We start from the raw sequence: 17,234 nt of genomic DNA, 5'->3' as shown, positions 1-17,234 counted from the left end.
AAGTTCGAGCTATTCAACTCCCGACGTGGAATCTCACTTATGAAAGGACTGTGTCATATTTGAAATGAATGAAGAAATTTTAACCAGAAACTAAATATATGCATATGCTTGGTAAAGTTTGGACATTTTGCAGTACATAATGTGATCTCCAGTGACATTACAGTTTGCTTGCTCTCGAGACCAGGTGGGTCTCACATATAGAAAGTAGGCTAAAACAGGTCCACCTGTATGTCCAATAGAGCCCGCAGGATGACCTGGCAAAGGTAAAACGTAAAAAGAAAGTTATTTTAAACCTTGAAAAGAAAAAAGTGAATTATCTGTTGTATTTGTAGTTACAACAAAATTGATTAAGAGATATTTTATTCTGATATTTCACTGTTTTGTAAAGACATATTAAATTACATTTTCAAACGAAATATGAGTTGTAGTTATTTGCAGATTATTTATAGATTATTGTGCTATCTTTTTACTAGTTTGGCCCACTCTAGATCCCATTGAGCATCATGTGGCGCCTGAACTACGTCGATTTAATGAGTTTGACACACGTGAAAGTGTTGAAGTCAAGACCACCTGACCAAAGTCAACACCAAGACCAGGGAAGCCCAAGACAAAACCAAGATGTTGAAATTATGTTGTCCAGACCTAGACTGGTCTTGAGTACTACAATAGTATCTGAAACAATTAACTGCGCCAAAACTTTCACTAAACTATGGGTCTTCAACCTGCGGCTCTGGAGCCACGTGTGGCTCTTCGGCTGCTGTGGAGGACTCCATTAAGCTTTCACAATATATGATGTTAAAAAAATATATATATATATTTTATTTGCAGTCCACACTGATTTATCAAAAGGCTAAAAACAGCTAATAAAAGTAAAACTACTACAATAGTCAGAATAGCTGGAACTGCAAAATAAAAGAGCATAAAATAGCTGAAACAACCAAAAAAGTAATAACACTGTAAAAACGGTTACACTGAAATCATTAAAATTGCCAGTTCTGATTCTATTTTCAGGAAAAGAAATAAAAAGGAAAAGGGGGAAGAGAAGAAAGAAAAAAGAAAAAAACAAGGTAAAAGAAAGGAAAGGAAAAAATAAGACAAAATGGAAAAACAATGAAAAAAGAGGAAAGAAAACGCTGCAAAGGTTACAAATGTAATAAAGTATATTTAAAATTGTACCTTCATGAAGGTGACCTCAGTTTGTGTATGCATAGCAATTGTTTTTAAATGTTTTATTTGTTAATTTCAGATCATTTACAGCTTTTGTGGCTCCAGACACATTTTATTGGGTAGGAAATTGTGAAATTGGCTCTTTTGGTCAAGAAGGTTGCAGACTCCTGCACTAAACCAAACTCGTGTGGGGTTGATGGAATAGTGTGGTGTTTGCTGCCCTCTTCTGTTTGGGAGCCAAATCCAATCTTAATACTCTTAATACACTACACTGCATGCTGGTTGCCATATTGTGTAAATTAAAAAGCCTAAATTAACATTTGATCACTTTTAATTTAAAAAAAAAAAAAAAAAAAGAAGAAGAAGAAGAGAACTATAGAAACTCATGAGGAGGTCACGGGGTAATCATTAAAATGAGACAAGAACATGATTGAAATTGTTCTGATGTCACATAAAGCGCCTCAAACTAGTTCATCAAACTCTCGTTGACTGGCTCATACGGTGATAATGAGAACTTTTTGCGGGCACATATTGTGGGCAGGTTTTTCCCGGATCTGTTATCTCAAACACGCACACGCACACGCACACGCACACGCACACGCACACGCACACAGAGCCTGGGGTTTCTTTGTGGCGGTGGGACTGCCGTCCGTCCAATCAGAGCCGAGCTGACTGTCGCGCTCCGTCCAATCACAGAGCTCGTTGTTCCCAGGCCTTGTTGCGACCGCGGAGAGACAGAGGCAGGATCGCCGGTGAGAAGCTAAGCTAATATAGTCCATTCACAGCCAGGTTATTTCGATTTTAACACCGGTTTCCCGCGCGGCACACGAGCATATCCGTTTCCAAAAAATCCGAACTATCGCGGGATAGTTTCGCCGCTCGGCTAATAAGCAGGAGAGCACGTTTATTTGGACGTTTGCTTGTGCGCTGCTAGCTTCGTCGGCAGCGGTTAGGCGCCAGTTCTGTTTGACAACAGCGCTTCCCCGTCACGTCCCCGCTGGTGGTGTTGTTATTGTTGATCTGTAAATCCAGTCAGCATGGCAGAATTTCTGGAAGACCCGTCGGTTCTCACGAAAGACAAGTTGAAGAACGAGCTCGCTGCGAACAATGTGCCACTTCCCAGCGGAGAGCATAAGAAAGAAGTGTACGTGCAGCTGTACTTGAAGAACTTGACCATACTGAACAACAAGAGTCCGCCAGCAGACACCTTCTCCAGCGACGAGGAGCTGCCTGCACCCGTCGTGTCCAACAAAAGTCGCTCTGGAAGAGTGAGTTTTCATTTACTGCCCTTTTTTATTTTACCGTGTGAAATCGCATTATTTGTGGCAAAATGTGTGTTAAAACTCGTCCGTGACGTTGTGTCTTGAATGTTTGTACAGAAAGCTACCAGAAAGACTGATAAGCCTCGCACGGAAGAGGTGACAGATCTCACTGATGAAGATTTAAAACAACAGCTGGCAAAGCATGGTGTGGACTCAGGACCCATTGTTGGTGAGTTCAAGAAAGCATCTGTTACAACCTGTTCCTCAGTAATCCTCTCATGCAAACTTTATACTTTAAGATGGTAATACTGTACCCCACTCCCCCCAAAAAACTGTTATTATTGTATATATGATGTTATAAATAGAAAAGAAACTGCTTTATTTTAAGCTTGGCCTGGCTTTGCGGTGCCCTCAGATGACCTACTTCAACATGCCAATAGCCTCATGTAGATCAACAGAAAACATATAGAAATAACTAACCACAATCAGTCCAGCTTGGGTGTGTATTACACACAGCCAATGCTAGACTAAGCATGTTACTACATGTTCATTTTTTTAAATTTTTTTGATCATATCATGTATTTACTCCCCTCTCTCTTTGTTTCATTAGACTCGACCCGTAAGGTGTATGAGAAGAAGCTGCAGAAGCTTTTGGACCAGCCGCCAGAGGAGTCTGAAGTTCCTACAGAAATCACAACTCTCCCCAAGGGAGACAGCAACCAGAACGGCAACACAAACTCCGACCAGTACAGCGACAAAGAAGATGGTGAGCCCCGAATACACAACTGATTACTGTAAAACCTCAGACAAAGAAAATGTCATGCTGAAGAACTTCTTATGTGTTATACAGCAAAATTATTTAAATCAATCCCATCAGAGGTTTGGTTAAAGCATTGATCAGTGTGTTGATACTGGAATGTTTCCATAATCTGTTTGTTTGTATAGAGGAGATCACTGTTCCTGAACCAGAGCCAATCCCTGTGGTGGAGAAACCCGTTAGGAGCAGAGGAAAATCCACTCCTGTCACGGTCAGAACCAGCAGCAGACGACAAACCAAGGTCAGGCACATTTTGCTCTTGCTCATCTCAGTGATTGGAGTACAAGTATCTGTTTGTCTTCACGTGTTTTATGTAACATTGGCAGGTGGTGGAGGAAATTATCATTGAAGAAGCTCCTAAGAAGGCCAGCGAGAGTGTTGTGGAAGATATCCTTGCCAATGAAATAAGCACACCAACAGGAATCAGGTAACAGCTGATCAGGAATTTTATGTTAATTAGGTTTCCTTGTGTGAGCTTTCTAACTCATAGTAGAGTCAACAACATTACTCACATTTTGTGTCCTAAAAGTTGAGTCTGAATTTTAATCGTTGACTGAAGATCTCATCTTCTGTGCTGCTTTATCCAACATTAGGGTTTGTGAAGACCACACTTAATATTTCAGTGAGAAAACAAGAGACACAAAAGCCACTCTACTGTTTTTTCAGACTTTTTGATCGCAGAGTTGCTGTTTGGATGTAGAAATTGACTAATGAGAAGAGTTTGTGTGCTGCTAAAAGACCATATTCAGGTTTATGGTGTAAAACAAGTAATATATAGATCTGTTATTTAGATTTATCTTACATTTGACTAAAAGTTTCTCTCTTGTGGAACAGTGCAACCTGCAGGCGCCCAATCAGAGGGGCGGCTGGACGGCCTGTGAAACCAACCGAGTACTGGCTGGATGAGTCGCGCGTGAAGCACAGCGTCCTCACTGAGAGCCGCTCCTACTCCGAATCTTTCAGCAGACAGGGCAACACTGTGTCATCCAGCAAAGCGCCAGCCCGACGAGGCTTCCTGTTGTCCCTGTTGCTCAAGCTCCTGATCCTTGTGGTGGTGGGCGGTTCTCTCTACTACGTCTACCAGAACCTGGATTCTAATCAGGTCGACACCCTCAGAGGGCTCCTGGACAGGGTGGTCGTCCCGCTCCAGGGCGCTGTGGAGCAGGCGGCCACCTACCTGGGCCTCAGCAGCAGCGGTGCTTCACAGGGCACCAACAAGTAAAGACCCTCACCACGCCCCCGCCACACCTCACCCATACCACCTGCCTGCCACAGGACACCACAACTCCAGCAGTAAACTCAGCTCAACCCCCCCCCCCCCCCCCTGTTTTTATTTCCCCCCCTCCCGTGTTTGGACAGAGACACAGATTCAAAAAGAAAAACACAAACTCTCCTTCTCCAGACTCCCGCTTTCCTCCTGCAGCAAGAGTGGGGTCTTTTCAACCAGTAACCTCTGGATAACACTGTTTTGTGGCAGTCAGAAGAGACTAAACTCAATGTTGATTTCAGTCTGTGAATTGTTTGTGTCTTTGTGTGTATTTACCCTTAAATATAGAAAGGAGTGCAGAATGGAGAGGCCAGTCTATCAGTGCATGGTCGTAGTTTTTGAAGGTTATACTGTAGTTTTTATCTCGTGCTCTGTGCCAGGTGTTTTTCTGATGGTGAAGTGCCTGGACACTCTGAGCACTTAGCGCCCTCCCATTTTTCTTTATGTTTTGTTTGTTTTTTTTTTAAATAAAATTTTCAGTACAAAGCAGTGCTTCTTAAAACACCGCAAGGTTGAAACGTGTTTCCGCATGGATTCCAACATTTGCTCTCTAGCTATAGATTTAGGAAGAGTGATTTTGTCATTTCAAAGGTGCTCAGGATGATTCAGTTCAAACTTTTTAATGTAGTCTGTGCTGGGAGGAGGGACATGGTGTAATCAGGTTGCATCACTGCATGAAGGAAATCAGCCCACCGTCAAACCGTTTCACTTAATTTTTTTTTTTTATGTTCTTCCATTGATTGATCGCGGCAGTAAAGATTCTCTTATGTGGAGCTCTGATCATGAAACAATTGTTTTCTGGGCACTGTGATGTAATTATGATTTAACTGTCAGTGAATGAAGCTAACATTTTACTGTACTTTTGGCATTTTGTACCACAGCTTTTGTGAATTTGATCTGAAAATCCGTGACTGAAAGCATTTCGGTATCTGTTGCTGTTCGTATTAATTTCACCAGACTCCATTTGGCAGCATCTGATATGTATTTTTTATTTTTATTTTTTTCCCTCGTCTCCACCAGTGTGTCCATTTGAGTTTACATGCTTTGGATGTTAGAGTTCTGTTGTGTTTTACCTTTGTGTTCATGAGATTTCTGATCCTTCAGTCCTACCGTATAAACAGGACTGGCTGCTGCAGTGCACCCACATAGCCCACCACACTGATCTACAAAGAAGTCGCATGAAGAAAAGTTTTTTATTTTGGTCTCACCATTTTATTTTTTTAATTGTCAAGAGTCGTACGTCTGCCAAAATGGGCAAAATCCCCACTGGTAAAGACACTAGGTAAAACTGAATTGGGCTGTTCACCCACATCCTCACTGGAGGTGATGTCGGAGGTGGTAGGTTTTCTGGGGGGGGGGGGTTGTTTCTATTTTGATATTTTTCTAAAGTGGCGTGTTCAACTTTTTTATAACACATTTAAAGCTGACATTTTGAAGCAATATGTAAGACATGCAAGTGATACTGTATCTTAATCTGAAACCTTGCAAACTTAACTGAAGTGATCCATCATCAGGCAGCTCCCCCACAACGGGCAGAAACCACAGGGGTTATGTGGGTAAGGATTTTTGATCTGTTTATTTATGATAATGTAGGCAGTGTATCATAAAATAAACTTGGTTGTCACATCATATTTCTGCAGTTTGTGAGTCATTTAACTTACCCACCATATCTGGAATTTATAGCTTTCTTCATTTTGAATGTGACATGACTGGACTTTAAATTCTTTGTGGCCAAAATGTATGATTCTCTCTTTAATAAAGTCTGTTCTCTGTAATCTGGAGGCCTTAAAAGTTTTCAATGATGCATTTTTAAAAAGTCACAAGAAAAACAAAACTGCAGTATTGTAATTTTTCAAAATGTTGTAAACGAACTTTAGGGATTTAAAAAGGAGTAAAAAAAAGTTTTAATTAAGTACAGAAAGTACATCTATCCGGGGGGGGGGGGGGGGGGGGACAGCTGAAGGGTCAATGGAATTCTGCACGAGATTATTGGAAACAGATGGCAGATCAACGCTATTGGAGTTGAACCTTTGGGTGCGCTTGAACAATCTGGCCGGGACGGTTCCGGTGGGCGGAGCTTTACAGACTTCCCGCTCTGAAGCGTTTTAAATTCAGAGCTCAAGCGGGAAACGTGAAACTCAAAAGTGAACGTCTCGAAGTCAGCGGCTGTGTGGACTGCGGCGCTGTTTTAGCGGAAGTTAAAAATAAACCATAAGTATAAATTTAAAAAAAAAAAAAAAAAAGGAAAACGTCTAATGTGATCTGTGAAACACGATTTATCTCAAAGTTCTTCTTCTGTATCGTGGTCTTTAGTTTTAAATGACTCACTAATGTGGAAGGTTAAGGTCCAACCCGCCCAGATAGGGGGCTGCTGCTGCATGTCAGACACACACACACACACACACACACACACACACACACACACACACACACACTCCACCCACACACACTCACACGCACGAATTAACGAAGTAACTTTGAATATTAATATGTACAAGACTCAACGGTGACTAATTTAAGCACAGAAAGGATAAAATGAAGTAAAACACGATAAACACTATTTACAGGAAGTAGTTATTGAGTCTTGTCTCCGCAGGAAGAAAGGACATTTTCGCCATGTTATTCTTTTTCAAAGCAATTTTGTTTCGGTTTTTTTCTCCCTTTTTAAGTTTTTTAGCTTTTGGAAAGTGTAGTCATTTTAGCATTTTTCCCATTTCCTTTGATTTGAACAATTTTTCCCATTTTAGTTTTTGTGCCTTATTTTAGATAATAAAGTTAGTTTAAAGTCTTTTTTTTTTTTTTTTTTAATCCAAGAGATGAAAGTCATTTTTAAAATGACTCTGGTGTGTAAATAAAATAAAAAGCAGATACAATGTTTATTTTGGTATAACTTAAGCTTCAGGGAGCCACTACATGTGGCTCCAGAGTTGCACATTGCAGACCCCTGACTTAACCCAAAATCCTATTCAAAACTAGATTAACCCTTCCAAATGGTTTTAATACCATGTGTGTTTATTGGGATTCAATATGTGACCAATTACCTGATAGGATTATCCACTTCTATTCATCTTCTACAATCCTCCAGTCCTCCACAGTGCAAACACTTACACCTACTGGGAGAACAATCAATCAGTGGTTTCACCAAGGAGGATGACATTTGGCACAAAATTAAGTGCTGCTGAACAAGTGCACATTTCATTGGTTTCGGACATGGGTGGTGCAAAATGGTTCCGCAGTGCCACCTGCAAACCTGGAAAAATTGCTGTAAAGTCAATGGTTTCACACTCTTGGCATACACCAAACCTCGGCATGCACCGCGTTCCAACGTGCATGGGTGTGCGAAGGAGCCGCTCATCGCTGCTTGTAGCTTTAATTATCTTCAACTTTTCAGGGAGTCCCATTGAGATCAGGTATCGATCAGTACAGAGTTAAACACACAAAGTGAGGTTGTGACTACATCAGATTCCTGACAGAATGTTTTCTGGTGTCTCTGTGAGTGTGATGCTGCGTCCCCCTGCTGGTTCTCTGCTGCCTGTGCTTGATGAAGAAATGCAGCCTGTGTCCTCAGGAAACTTCAATCTGAAGGTTAGGAGAGGACTCGGCTGAAAACTGTCTTTTTTTAACTTGTTCTAAATTAGACACACTGGCTGAGTCCACCTGTTCCGGAGCAGCTTGCCTGCCCTCTGCAGCTCCCTGCTGAGTTTCATGTGAAATTCAGTCTGCTCAGCTGAATGCACTGCAGTGAACCTTTCACTGCTTATGAACACTTATTATTTGCATTTCCAGGCCTCTTGTCTCTATAGAAGGAATTCAGTTGGATTCATACAGTTAATCTGTGCTAATTAGTCATATCTTCTTCTTTTCTTTTCTTTTTTTTTTGGATTAATTAAAATATATCAATGGAGGCCGTACCAGCTGACTGAGGAGAGCGTTGGATTGCCAAACTGAGACTTTGCAGGGGATGGAGAGGATTAATCAATTAAATCCAGCAGGCTGCAGCCTGACGGCACAACAGGAAGAGAAGCAGGCGCAGAGTGCAACACACCAAGGGGAAATCTCACCGTGGACAAACGACAAGGAGTCCCTTCTCAGGTAGATGGACCCTCTGGACATCGGGAGGAAAGGGTTAAACTGACAGCTCTGTTTTCCTAGCAGTGTTTTGAATTCTGTCGTTCTGGATGAAGTGATGGCATAAACGTGCTCGGCGTTGGTTCACATGATTCATCTTCACTGTTGTGCTTATTGGAATTGTTGGTTTGTTTGTACTACACACAGAGCTGTAAGTTGCGTTCAGTTTATTTCTTTATCCATCTTATGTATGTGAGTCTGTTGTGAACAAAGCTGTCGGTCTGACTGTCTCCAGATGCACAGACACAACCACCAACTAAACCAATGCAATGATATTTTTTTTCTTCAACAATGTAAAAGCAACTGTGGTGCTTTTTCTTTTACTTTTCAGACGCGTCGGATGCTTTTAGGTCTTGGGTAGTGAATGATTTCATCTTAACATGTCTGTCCCTCGCAGATGTATCATATAATCTGTGGTAATCTCCTATTAGGATATCCAGTTGTATCGCCCATGTTCTTGTTTCCAAGACAACTTTATTACAAACGAAAGTGTCATGTTGCCGTACAGATGTCTTGCTCACAGCGCTGGCATGAAAAATCCCTTTGGTAATCATTTTGTAGTTTTGTAATTGTAATTTTTAATATTAATAATTAAAGTTACAGAACCTGCTGTCCCTCCAGCGACCTTGCATACTAAGCCACCTCATTAACCGACTGTGTTTACATCCGCTGAGTGCTCTTACTTGTTAATCCAGTTTCACTCTGGGGTAATGAATGGGTGGTTTCACTCTTTGGGCTTTCAAGGAAAATGTGATTTCAGTGCTTCACAGTTCATTATTGAGGATAAACCGTGGAAATGTTCCACTCCATAAAACACCATTGTGTTTAGCTTTGAGTTGTTACTGATCCCAGATGTGCACATAGTAATCTGTGTTTGTCTAATTGTTCAGTTTCAATCTCTGCCTGTCATTATTCAACAACTCCAGTCATATATCTGCATCATATGGTTGTGTGTATTATGCTGTCGTTAGAATGATGCGAGCAACAATTTGTGAAATACCTAATGTTGATTTCAGTCTGGGAATTGTTTCAGATTTCACAATGGAGTGTTGTTCGGGGGAGCTTGTGTGTGATTAGTCTGTGGTGCAGGTGCAGCAGATGGACGCAGCGTTAAGAGATTACAGTAACTCCTTTAACCATTTGCAGTCAGACAGTCAACTTTGGCATCCGCTTATAGCGTATTGTGTTCCATTTGGAGAGGAGGGAGAGGAGCTCTGTTCAGCTCACAGCTCCTCCGGCCGGTCCTGAGTCACATGCGCCTCATACTGCTGCTGCTCCTCATGCAGCAGCTGACCGGATACCTGCCTCCACTGTCTGGATCGCACTCACACTGACTCCGTGAGGTGGTGCACAGCTCTGTGGGCGCACACCTTAGGTATCCATTGAGCTTGCCATGCTGATTACATGGTGGTATTTATACATTGCAGCTCGGAGCTTCGTCGAACAAAGCAAGTATTGCTGCAGTGTGTGTGTGTGTGTGTGTGTGTGTATGTGTGTGTGTTCCTGCATGTCATTTCAAGGTGATCTCTGCAGAGATGTAACGAGTGTGACCGAGCTCAGTTAGTGTATGTTGGTGTCTTGTTGTAAACTCTTGAGATGTGTAAGAAGACATGCGTTTATTTGTGCTACCGACGGTCCCTCCGCGTCCCGACTCGGTGCAGTATTTATGAGGTTTGAACACGCAGGGGGTGCAGGACAGCCTGCTTCTGTTGCAGCGATGTGAAATGTTTGTCTGCTCTAACCCGGGACTCTTTTCTCTTCCCTCCTTTTAGCTCTAAACATGGCTTCAATCCTGCAGAGGCTGATCACTCCCCTGTTCAGTGGGCCCCCCGAGCCCCCCCGGAACAAAGTGACAGTGGTGGGTGTGGGCCAGGTTGGCATGGCCTGTGCCATCAGCATCCTGCTCAGGGTAAGAGTCCCACTGGTTCTCCCTCTTCTCAGATTACCTTCCTGCCTGCTGGTGTCACAGGACAAGGTAATACCCAGGATCCTCCTAGACTGGATTGATCTCTTGGTGTCTGATCTGGGTGTTATTCCCCTCACTGTCCTTGTGGGATTGTGGCTGCCATCAAGAGAGATCGATCAGGAATATCCACCGAGGTATTTCAGCCTGGAAGCAGGCTGCAGTGGGGATCACCTCCAAATCGAGGAAGACCTTGTACATAAATATCATCACACAGCGACTTGACTTGAATCCTGTCAGCTTGTGGGCTCATTTGCTCAACATATTGATGAGTTTACAGTGTGTGGCTGCCGTCGTGACCGTCCCTGATGTGTGCAGGAGCTGTCCGATGAGCTGGCCCTGGTGGACGTGATGGAGGACAAGCTGAAGGGAGAGATGATGGACCTGCAGCATGGCAGCCTCTTCCTCAAAACCCCCAAAATCGTAGCAGACAAAGGCAAGTTGACCCCAGACAGGCAAAGAAAAGCCGAGTTAGTTTTGATCAATGCAGTTGTGCTATTCATCGACTTTACTGGAACATTGCACCAGTTTTCTGAAAATAAGTTCCCACTCATATCTGCGAATGAAAACAAATCCTTTTGGCCTTTTTCTGACCGGCAACACTTCTCCTTCTCCTCTCTCAGACTATTCGGTTACCGCCAACTCCCGCATCGTTGTGGTGACAGCCGGGGTCCGTCAGCAGGAGGGGGAGAGCAGGCTGAACCTCGTCCAGAGAAATGTCAACATCTTCAAACACATCGTCCCCCAGATAGTCCGATACAGCCCTGACTGCACCATCATTGTTGTTTCCAACCCAGGTGCAGTACTCCGCGCACTCCTTCCGTCCATTTCAGACGTGAACACACGTTCCATGTTGGCCTGGACTTTCTCTCCCAACAGTGGACGTGCTGACATACGTGACCTGGAAACTCAGCGGCCTTCCCAAGCACCGCGTCATCGGCAGCGGCACCAACTTGGACTCTGCGCGCTTCCGTTTCCTGATGGCCGAGAAGCTGGGGATCCACCCCAGCAGCTTCAACGGATGGATCCTGGGAGAGCACGGGGACACGAGCGGTGAGCGTCGGTCCAATCTCAGCAACTTCATGCACGAGGGTCACAGTTGTTAAAAAGCGCCCATCGTCCGTGGAAAGAACGTTTCACAGTCACATAAATGGGGTCGATGCATTTCTTTCTTTAAAAATGCAGATTTTTAAGACATCTTCCTCACTCAGCCTACGTTTGATTGTAATTTGAATATTCATCAGGTTGCCCATATCAGTAAGATAATCAATATGGATGGAATTCATATTTATTATAGACCTGCTTCTTGATATTCAAAATTTATACTGTATTAATGAAAAAGAAAAGACTCATGGGAATGCATATACTTACCGTAGCCTCAGGCTACACTTGAAATTTTAAAATGTGACTGTTTCTATATTTGATGCGCCGTGCCATGTGTTTTAAAAAAGGAGTTCTCACTGGTGATTTTTGCCCCTTCAATGACCAAATAACTTCATACCGTCACTCCACATTAAAAAGTAAAAAAAAAAAAAAAAAAGCCTGAATGTACTAAAAACTGTGAGGAAGCATATTATCAGTCTGGAGTTGACAAATGATTGAGGAGACTACTGCTTCTTGTGGTATGAGGACTAAAGCTAACCGTGTGGACGTGGTGTGTTTAGTGCCGGTGTGGAGTGGAACAAACGTAGCCGGAGTCAACCTGCAGACTTTAAACCCTGATATTGGCACAGAGAACGACAGCGAGAACTGGAGAGAGACTCACAAGATGGTTGTGGACAGGTAGGTCAGAGAACACCTCAAACGGCTCGGTTTTGCTTATTAGGGATGTAAAAAAAAACTCAATTACAGTATTGTGTTTACTCTGTAGGTGTAGGTGAATGTAACAGTAATGAAATACAGATTTCATGTCACGATTGCATTAAAAATGGTGATTTTTCTCTACAACTATATTCATGCAATTCGCTTTTTTCCATTTTTTTCAAAGATCAAATTGAACACAAGATATTTGAGGAAACACCTCAATTATGGCACTGCTTAGTATCACATTATATCCATCATCCTGTTCTCTGAAACATCACCAGTTTTTTAAACCTCACAGAAGCTGCTTGTCTAAGACCTTTTTAATCTCCCGTTAGAGGACAATCCTTCCCTACAGGTGTCACATCTTTCTGTTGGATTACACAACTTTCAGATCCAGATATTTTCAACTTGCAGTGAAAGTGGTTTGAATAATCAAATGGAGCCAATAACTTGTGGATATCACAACCTTTTTATCTGGATTTTCTGCTTTTTCTAGACAGATGGAATAAATAATACCAATTATTTAGTATATTTTTCCCCAATCATTACCGTTTTCAATTGATATTGTCCAGGATTCTCTGGTCTGTGATTCTTGTAAATTACATTTGTGAGCTTATGTTGCACTCGGACCCAAAGCACAGACCTCACAATGAATTGAGCGCCGGGTCTCCGTCTGACACCCACACTGTCACCGTCTCGTCTGTCACACTCACAAAGCAGCAAATCCCGTCACCGCGTTGCTTTTGTGTCGTCCGCATTCAGTCTGCAGCCGCGAGTGGGGGGGGAACACAGAGTCGTCTTGACTAACGTGCTTCTTGCCATCTGAGTCATGTTGTCGTGTCCCTCAGCGCCTACGACGTGATCAAACTGAAGGGTTACACCAACTGGGCCATCGGTCTGAGCGTTGCCGACCTAACCGAGAGCATCATGAGGAACATGAACAGGATTCATCCCGTCTCCACGATGGTCAAGGTGAATGATGAGCATGTGTATTATAGTTTGGCATGGGCAAAATTACAAATGCTTAATATGTGCTGTGCATGCGTAGAATAATGGGATAAAGACACATGACACTTTGAAGATATAGTACTTTTTATACAGTAATTCACAGCATTTGGTTGTTTAGGATTCATTTTTTACTTTTATTATTTGGCATTTTTGTGTTTTAGTATATACTACATTATTAAAATGAACTACAGTTCACCCTTTATTTGTTTATTTGATTTATATTTTATGGACTTTTTAAATGTTGTATGCAGCATTCTTATGTTTCTGTAGGCATAACAGGTTTTTACATTAGTTTCAGTTTTGCAGCCTTACCAACGTGCTTTAGATTTTCATTTCAAAACATGTGAGCTGAATCCTGAAGTATGTACTTTGTGTTTACTGACGCACAAATATAATCATAGACTTAGTTGTGAAAAGAAATAGTTTGAGGTATTCTTTTGGCAAAAACTTGTTCACACTTAGTTGTGTTTCACCACATGTTGCACACCAACGGAAGCACCTGTTCCTAAAGAGAAGATTTGTTCAATCTAATGTTTCCAGTGTTACAGATATAGTTGTAGGTGACATAAACAGAGTCACCCTGGAGGTCACATTTATTGCGTCATCAAATTCAAAAAGAAAATACAATTGTTAGTTTGGAAATGTCTCATTCAACCTGGATCTTGCAAAACCAGTGCTGAGAAAGAATTGATCTTTTCGTACTTCTTTATAATTTTTTTAATTTAATTTTTTTAAATCAAACATGTAATTGAAGCTTCATTTTCTCTGTTGGCATTCATCTGTCGTCGTTTATCACCACATACCCACCATTGTAGTCCGGGGGGGGGGGGGGGGGGGGGACAAACAAAAGTTGTATTATACAGTAGATAGTACAGGGTGTTATGTGTCACAAATGTAATTTCTGGATTATTTCAGTCTTTGTTATGATCATATTATCCTTAAAAACATGTTTATTTAAGGTCAAATCACAACATGTTTCATCTTGGAGGCCTGCGTCCCCCCATATTGTACAATCAATCCCACACAGCCCAAAATAACCATGTGTAGAAACGTCTTCTCCGTCTCTCACCCTCACAGGGCATGTATGGTATCAGCGATGAGGTGTACCTGAGTCTGCCCTGCGTCTTGAACAATGGAGGCGTGTGCAGCGTGGTCAACATGACGCTGACAGAGGATGAGGTGGCCCAACTGCAGGCCAGCGCCAGCACGCTGTGGGACATCCAGAAGGACCTGCAGGATGTCTGAGCGCCCCACAGGGGGCGGTGTCACTGCATCTCCCTCTCTCTCTCATCCACTGTATTCTCACTCTGCAGTCACTAAACATCAGCTAGTCCACCTCTGCACCCTCAGCCCTCTGTAGATCCACTTAGACGTCGGTTTGTGACCCCAGTCGAGTGAAACGCTTCCACACGCTCTCCCTTGGGAACATGTGACACTCGTGTTGCTTTGGTGTGTAAGCAGACAGGCTGCTAATGCTTCAGGCAGAAGTGCAAGGCCTCACTCATTGACTGGTGAAGAGAAAAATGTATAGAATGATCGTTCTGTAGCGAGACGCTGTGAGAAGCTTCGATGGAAGTGAGCAGCAGAGGAGATGAGCTGAAAGTTTCAATAAAAACACCACAATGGGAAAAAAAAAACAGTCTTGGCTTCTTTTGAAAATCCCTCATTGAAGTCACTGGCCAAACTTTGTTTTCCTCACATCTCTGTTGTATATTTAAGATCTTTTAAATGCCACCCAGGGCAGTGTGGTGGTGCGGTGGATAAAATCGATTGTAGGACAACTTGTCCACGGATGAGATTTCAGAATTGAAAAAAAAAAAAAAAAAGAATCCTGTACAATGTACTTTTACATATTGTTATTTGTAATTGATATTTTATATATCTTTCATATATCTAGTATATGTTCATAAATATTTAGTATAGTATCATATGTCTTGGTTTACCATTCTCTCAATGGTTTACAAATTGAACAAGTGCATGTAAATACATTTTTAAGAGTTACTTTTGATTAAAACCTCAGTTGGAAGATGAATATAAATATCCTGAAGTCAGAATTAGCAAAAAACTAAATTTTGGGCATAATGTGTAAAAGCAGCTCCATATTAGATCAAAACTTACCAATCCTTCAAATCTATGATGCTGAAAAAAATTAGTTGTGGACTAGATATCCGGAACCACATGGACAAGTTGTCCAGGATTGCAGTTTTGTGGACGAGTTGTCCTACAATCTACAGAGAATATCTATTGACGCCTCGAGGACTTTTCTGAGAGGAGTTGCTCGATTTCCCTGCGAGTGTGTTGGTTTGATCACCTGATCACACACACACAAATGAAGGTCCCCAATATATGTTTCCTCATTGGGATTAGATTAATAAGCACCGTATCTGAGTTGTCCGCGGGACATGTGGCGTCCTCGTAAGGCTTAACAGATAGACGTGATGAACGCTACTGTGTGGATCTCATTTTTCATGTCAGTCTTAACTGCTCAGTTCAGTCAATGATCATCTTACAAAGCCATAAACGCAATTTACCTTAAGTTTGCTCTCTTTGCATCGCGTCTATCCGTGGGATTAAAATCTAACCGTGAGCTGCGGCTCACCTTTGTTTAACCCAGACTGTGACTGTGTGTGTGACCCCCGCTGAAGACAGTGTGATGATGTTGTTTAGCCTGGTGTTGATCACATCCTGGTGTGAAGGATGCATTTGTGTCTGGAGGCGCTGCTGATTTCCTTCAATCACTAGACAGCTGGTGAAAAGAAATCCCTCCATGTGTCACACTCAATTCTAAAAACTTGTAGAGGGCGCAGCCGCAAACACACAATTCAGTCATGAAAAAAAACAAAAAAAAAACACAAGAGTTGAACAACAATGATTTGCAGATGTCACTTTTAATGATTAGAACATTTAATCGTGGGCTCAAATGAGTCTCCAGTAATTGGTTAAACTCCGCTCTTGAGAATTGAAGTGTTTGTCTTTATTGCGTCTGCCTGATGGGGGGAAAAAATGTTTTAGAAATAAACAAGTCAACAAGGAGAAGACGTCAGAGTCACACTTCCCGGAACAAGAGTCATCATGTGAAACATCACAACACAGACATTAGACTACATTTATCATATTGATCGAAGGTAAACAGGTTTTAGGTGAAATACAACACTGAGGTTCCACCTTCTTCCATAGTTTGGTGCAGAAGCTCCAGAAGAAGTGATGAATCTAGAGACGAGTCCAGTCCATCGTCAACACTCCGGTTAAGAGTCACTGCAGAGAAAATGTGCACATGAACTCAACTGTACTGCCTCTGCTCTAATAGTAAATCACATTTAGCTTGTTCCTCCGCTCACAGTGACTTTCACTTTCAAATGAAGCTGACGATTGATTATTTACAACTTCCACAAGAGGAAGTCTTTGCAAAGCTCTGAGAAATGAATATTACTGTAATAACATGGTTATACATTAAGATAGCACATGGAGAAATACATATACCTTGCCAATAATTATAAATATATGTCAATTATAACTTTCTGCCTTTCCTGGAAGACAAAGATCCCTCTTTACAGAAGATCCTTAAACCAAACTATCATCTACAAACTATTATTTGAGTTATAATAGATAAGAGTTATGAGGAAGTCATCTGAGATCAGTTTCAATAGGAGCTTAAAAGCGAAGAAGAAAGAAAATATGACCTAATCAATGATAAGTATAAACAGTATGCCACAGTGATCTAATGCAAGGTGAGACTGAGATAACCTAAAATAAATAAACTGTAAATGTAATGAGTTTTCTTCAAATTGTGAAACTGAAATCCTGTCTATTTGATTCCTA

At 41.9% G+C, this 17,234-nt stretch overlaps 2 protein-coding genes across 4 annotated transcripts; both read left to right on the top strand.

Moving 5' to 3' along the window:
- The first annotated feature begins 1,884 nt into the window (after nt 1–1,884).
- Nucleotides 1,885–6,308, top strand: tmpob (thymopoietin b). Its single transcript, XM_080474923.1, has 6 exons — nt 1,885–2,435; nt 2,547–2,658; nt 3,040–3,195; nt 3,375–3,487; nt 3,573–3,673; nt 4,081–6,308. Exons 1-6 carry the CDS (start codon nt 2,205–2,207, stop codon nt 4,466–4,468), a joined length of 1,101 nt encoding a protein of 366 aa, XP_080331049.1. The 5' UTR covers nt 1,885–2,204; the 3' UTR covers nt 4,469–6,308.
- A 1,912-nt stretch (nt 6,309–8,220) lies between these two features.
- On the top strand, nt 8,221–15,042 carry ldhbb (lactate dehydrogenase Bb). 3 transcript variants are annotated; one of them, XM_080475849.1, is made up of 8 exons: nt 8,221–8,605; nt 10,414–10,550; nt 10,923–11,040; nt 11,228–11,401; nt 11,484–11,657; nt 12,269–12,386; nt 13,256–13,379; nt 14,493–15,042. In XM_080475849.1, the coding sequence occupies exons 2-8, from the start codon at nt 10,422–10,424 to the stop codon at nt 14,658–14,660; spliced, it is 1,005 nt and encodes a 334-aa protein (XP_080331975.1). In that variant the 5' UTR covers nt 8,221–8,605; nt 10,414–10,421; the 3' UTR covers nt 14,661–15,042. The 3 variants fall into 3 exon arrangements, with proteins under 3 accessions (XP_080331975.1, XP_080331974.1, XP_080331976.1); XM_080475848.1 differs by having other exon boundaries at nt 8,509–8,605; nt 14,463–15,042; XM_080475850.1 differs by lacking the exon at nt 8,221–8,605 and adding an exon at nt 9,673–10,089.
- Nucleotides 15,043–17,234: the final 2,192 nt, after the last annotated feature.

This window comes from Lipophrys pholis (assembly GCF_963383615.2).
Source record: "Lipophrys pholis genome assembly, chromosome: 11".
In the NCBI taxonomy this organism is placed as follows: Eukaryota; Metazoa; Chordata; class Actinopteri; order Blenniiformes; family Blenniidae; genus Lipophrys; species Lipophrys pholis.
The sequence above is the reverse complement of the archived record's forward strand: the minus strand, read 5'-3'. Positions and strand labels throughout refer to the sequence as shown.

Excerpts from the sequence above, each read along its gene's own strand:
- tmpob (XM_080474923.1), top strand. The coding sequence starts at position 2,205 with ATGGCAGAATTTCTGGAAGACCCGTCGGTTCTCACGAAAGACAAGTTG. Across the intron at positions 2,436-2,546 it reads ACAAAAGTCGCTCTGGAAGA|AAAGCTACCAGAAAGACTGA; the intron begins GTGAGTTTTCAT and ends ATGTTTGTACAG. Across the intron at positions 2,659-3,039 it reads GGACTCAGGACCCATTGTTG|ACTCGACCCGTAAGGTGTAT; the intron begins GTGAGTTCAAGA and ends TTGTTTCATTAG.
- ldhbb (XM_080475850.1), top strand. The coding sequence starts at position 10,035 with ATGCTGATTACATGGTGGTATTTATACATTGCAGCTCGGAGCTTCGTC. Across the intron at positions 10,090-10,413 it reads TCGGAGCTTCGTCGAACAAA|CTCTAAACATGGCTTCAATC; the intron begins GCAAGTATTGCT and ends CCCTCCTTTTAG. Across the intron at positions 11,402-11,483 it reads CATTGTTGTTTCCAACCCAG|TGGACGTGCTGACATACGTG; the intron begins GTGCAGTACTCC and ends CTCTCCCAACAG.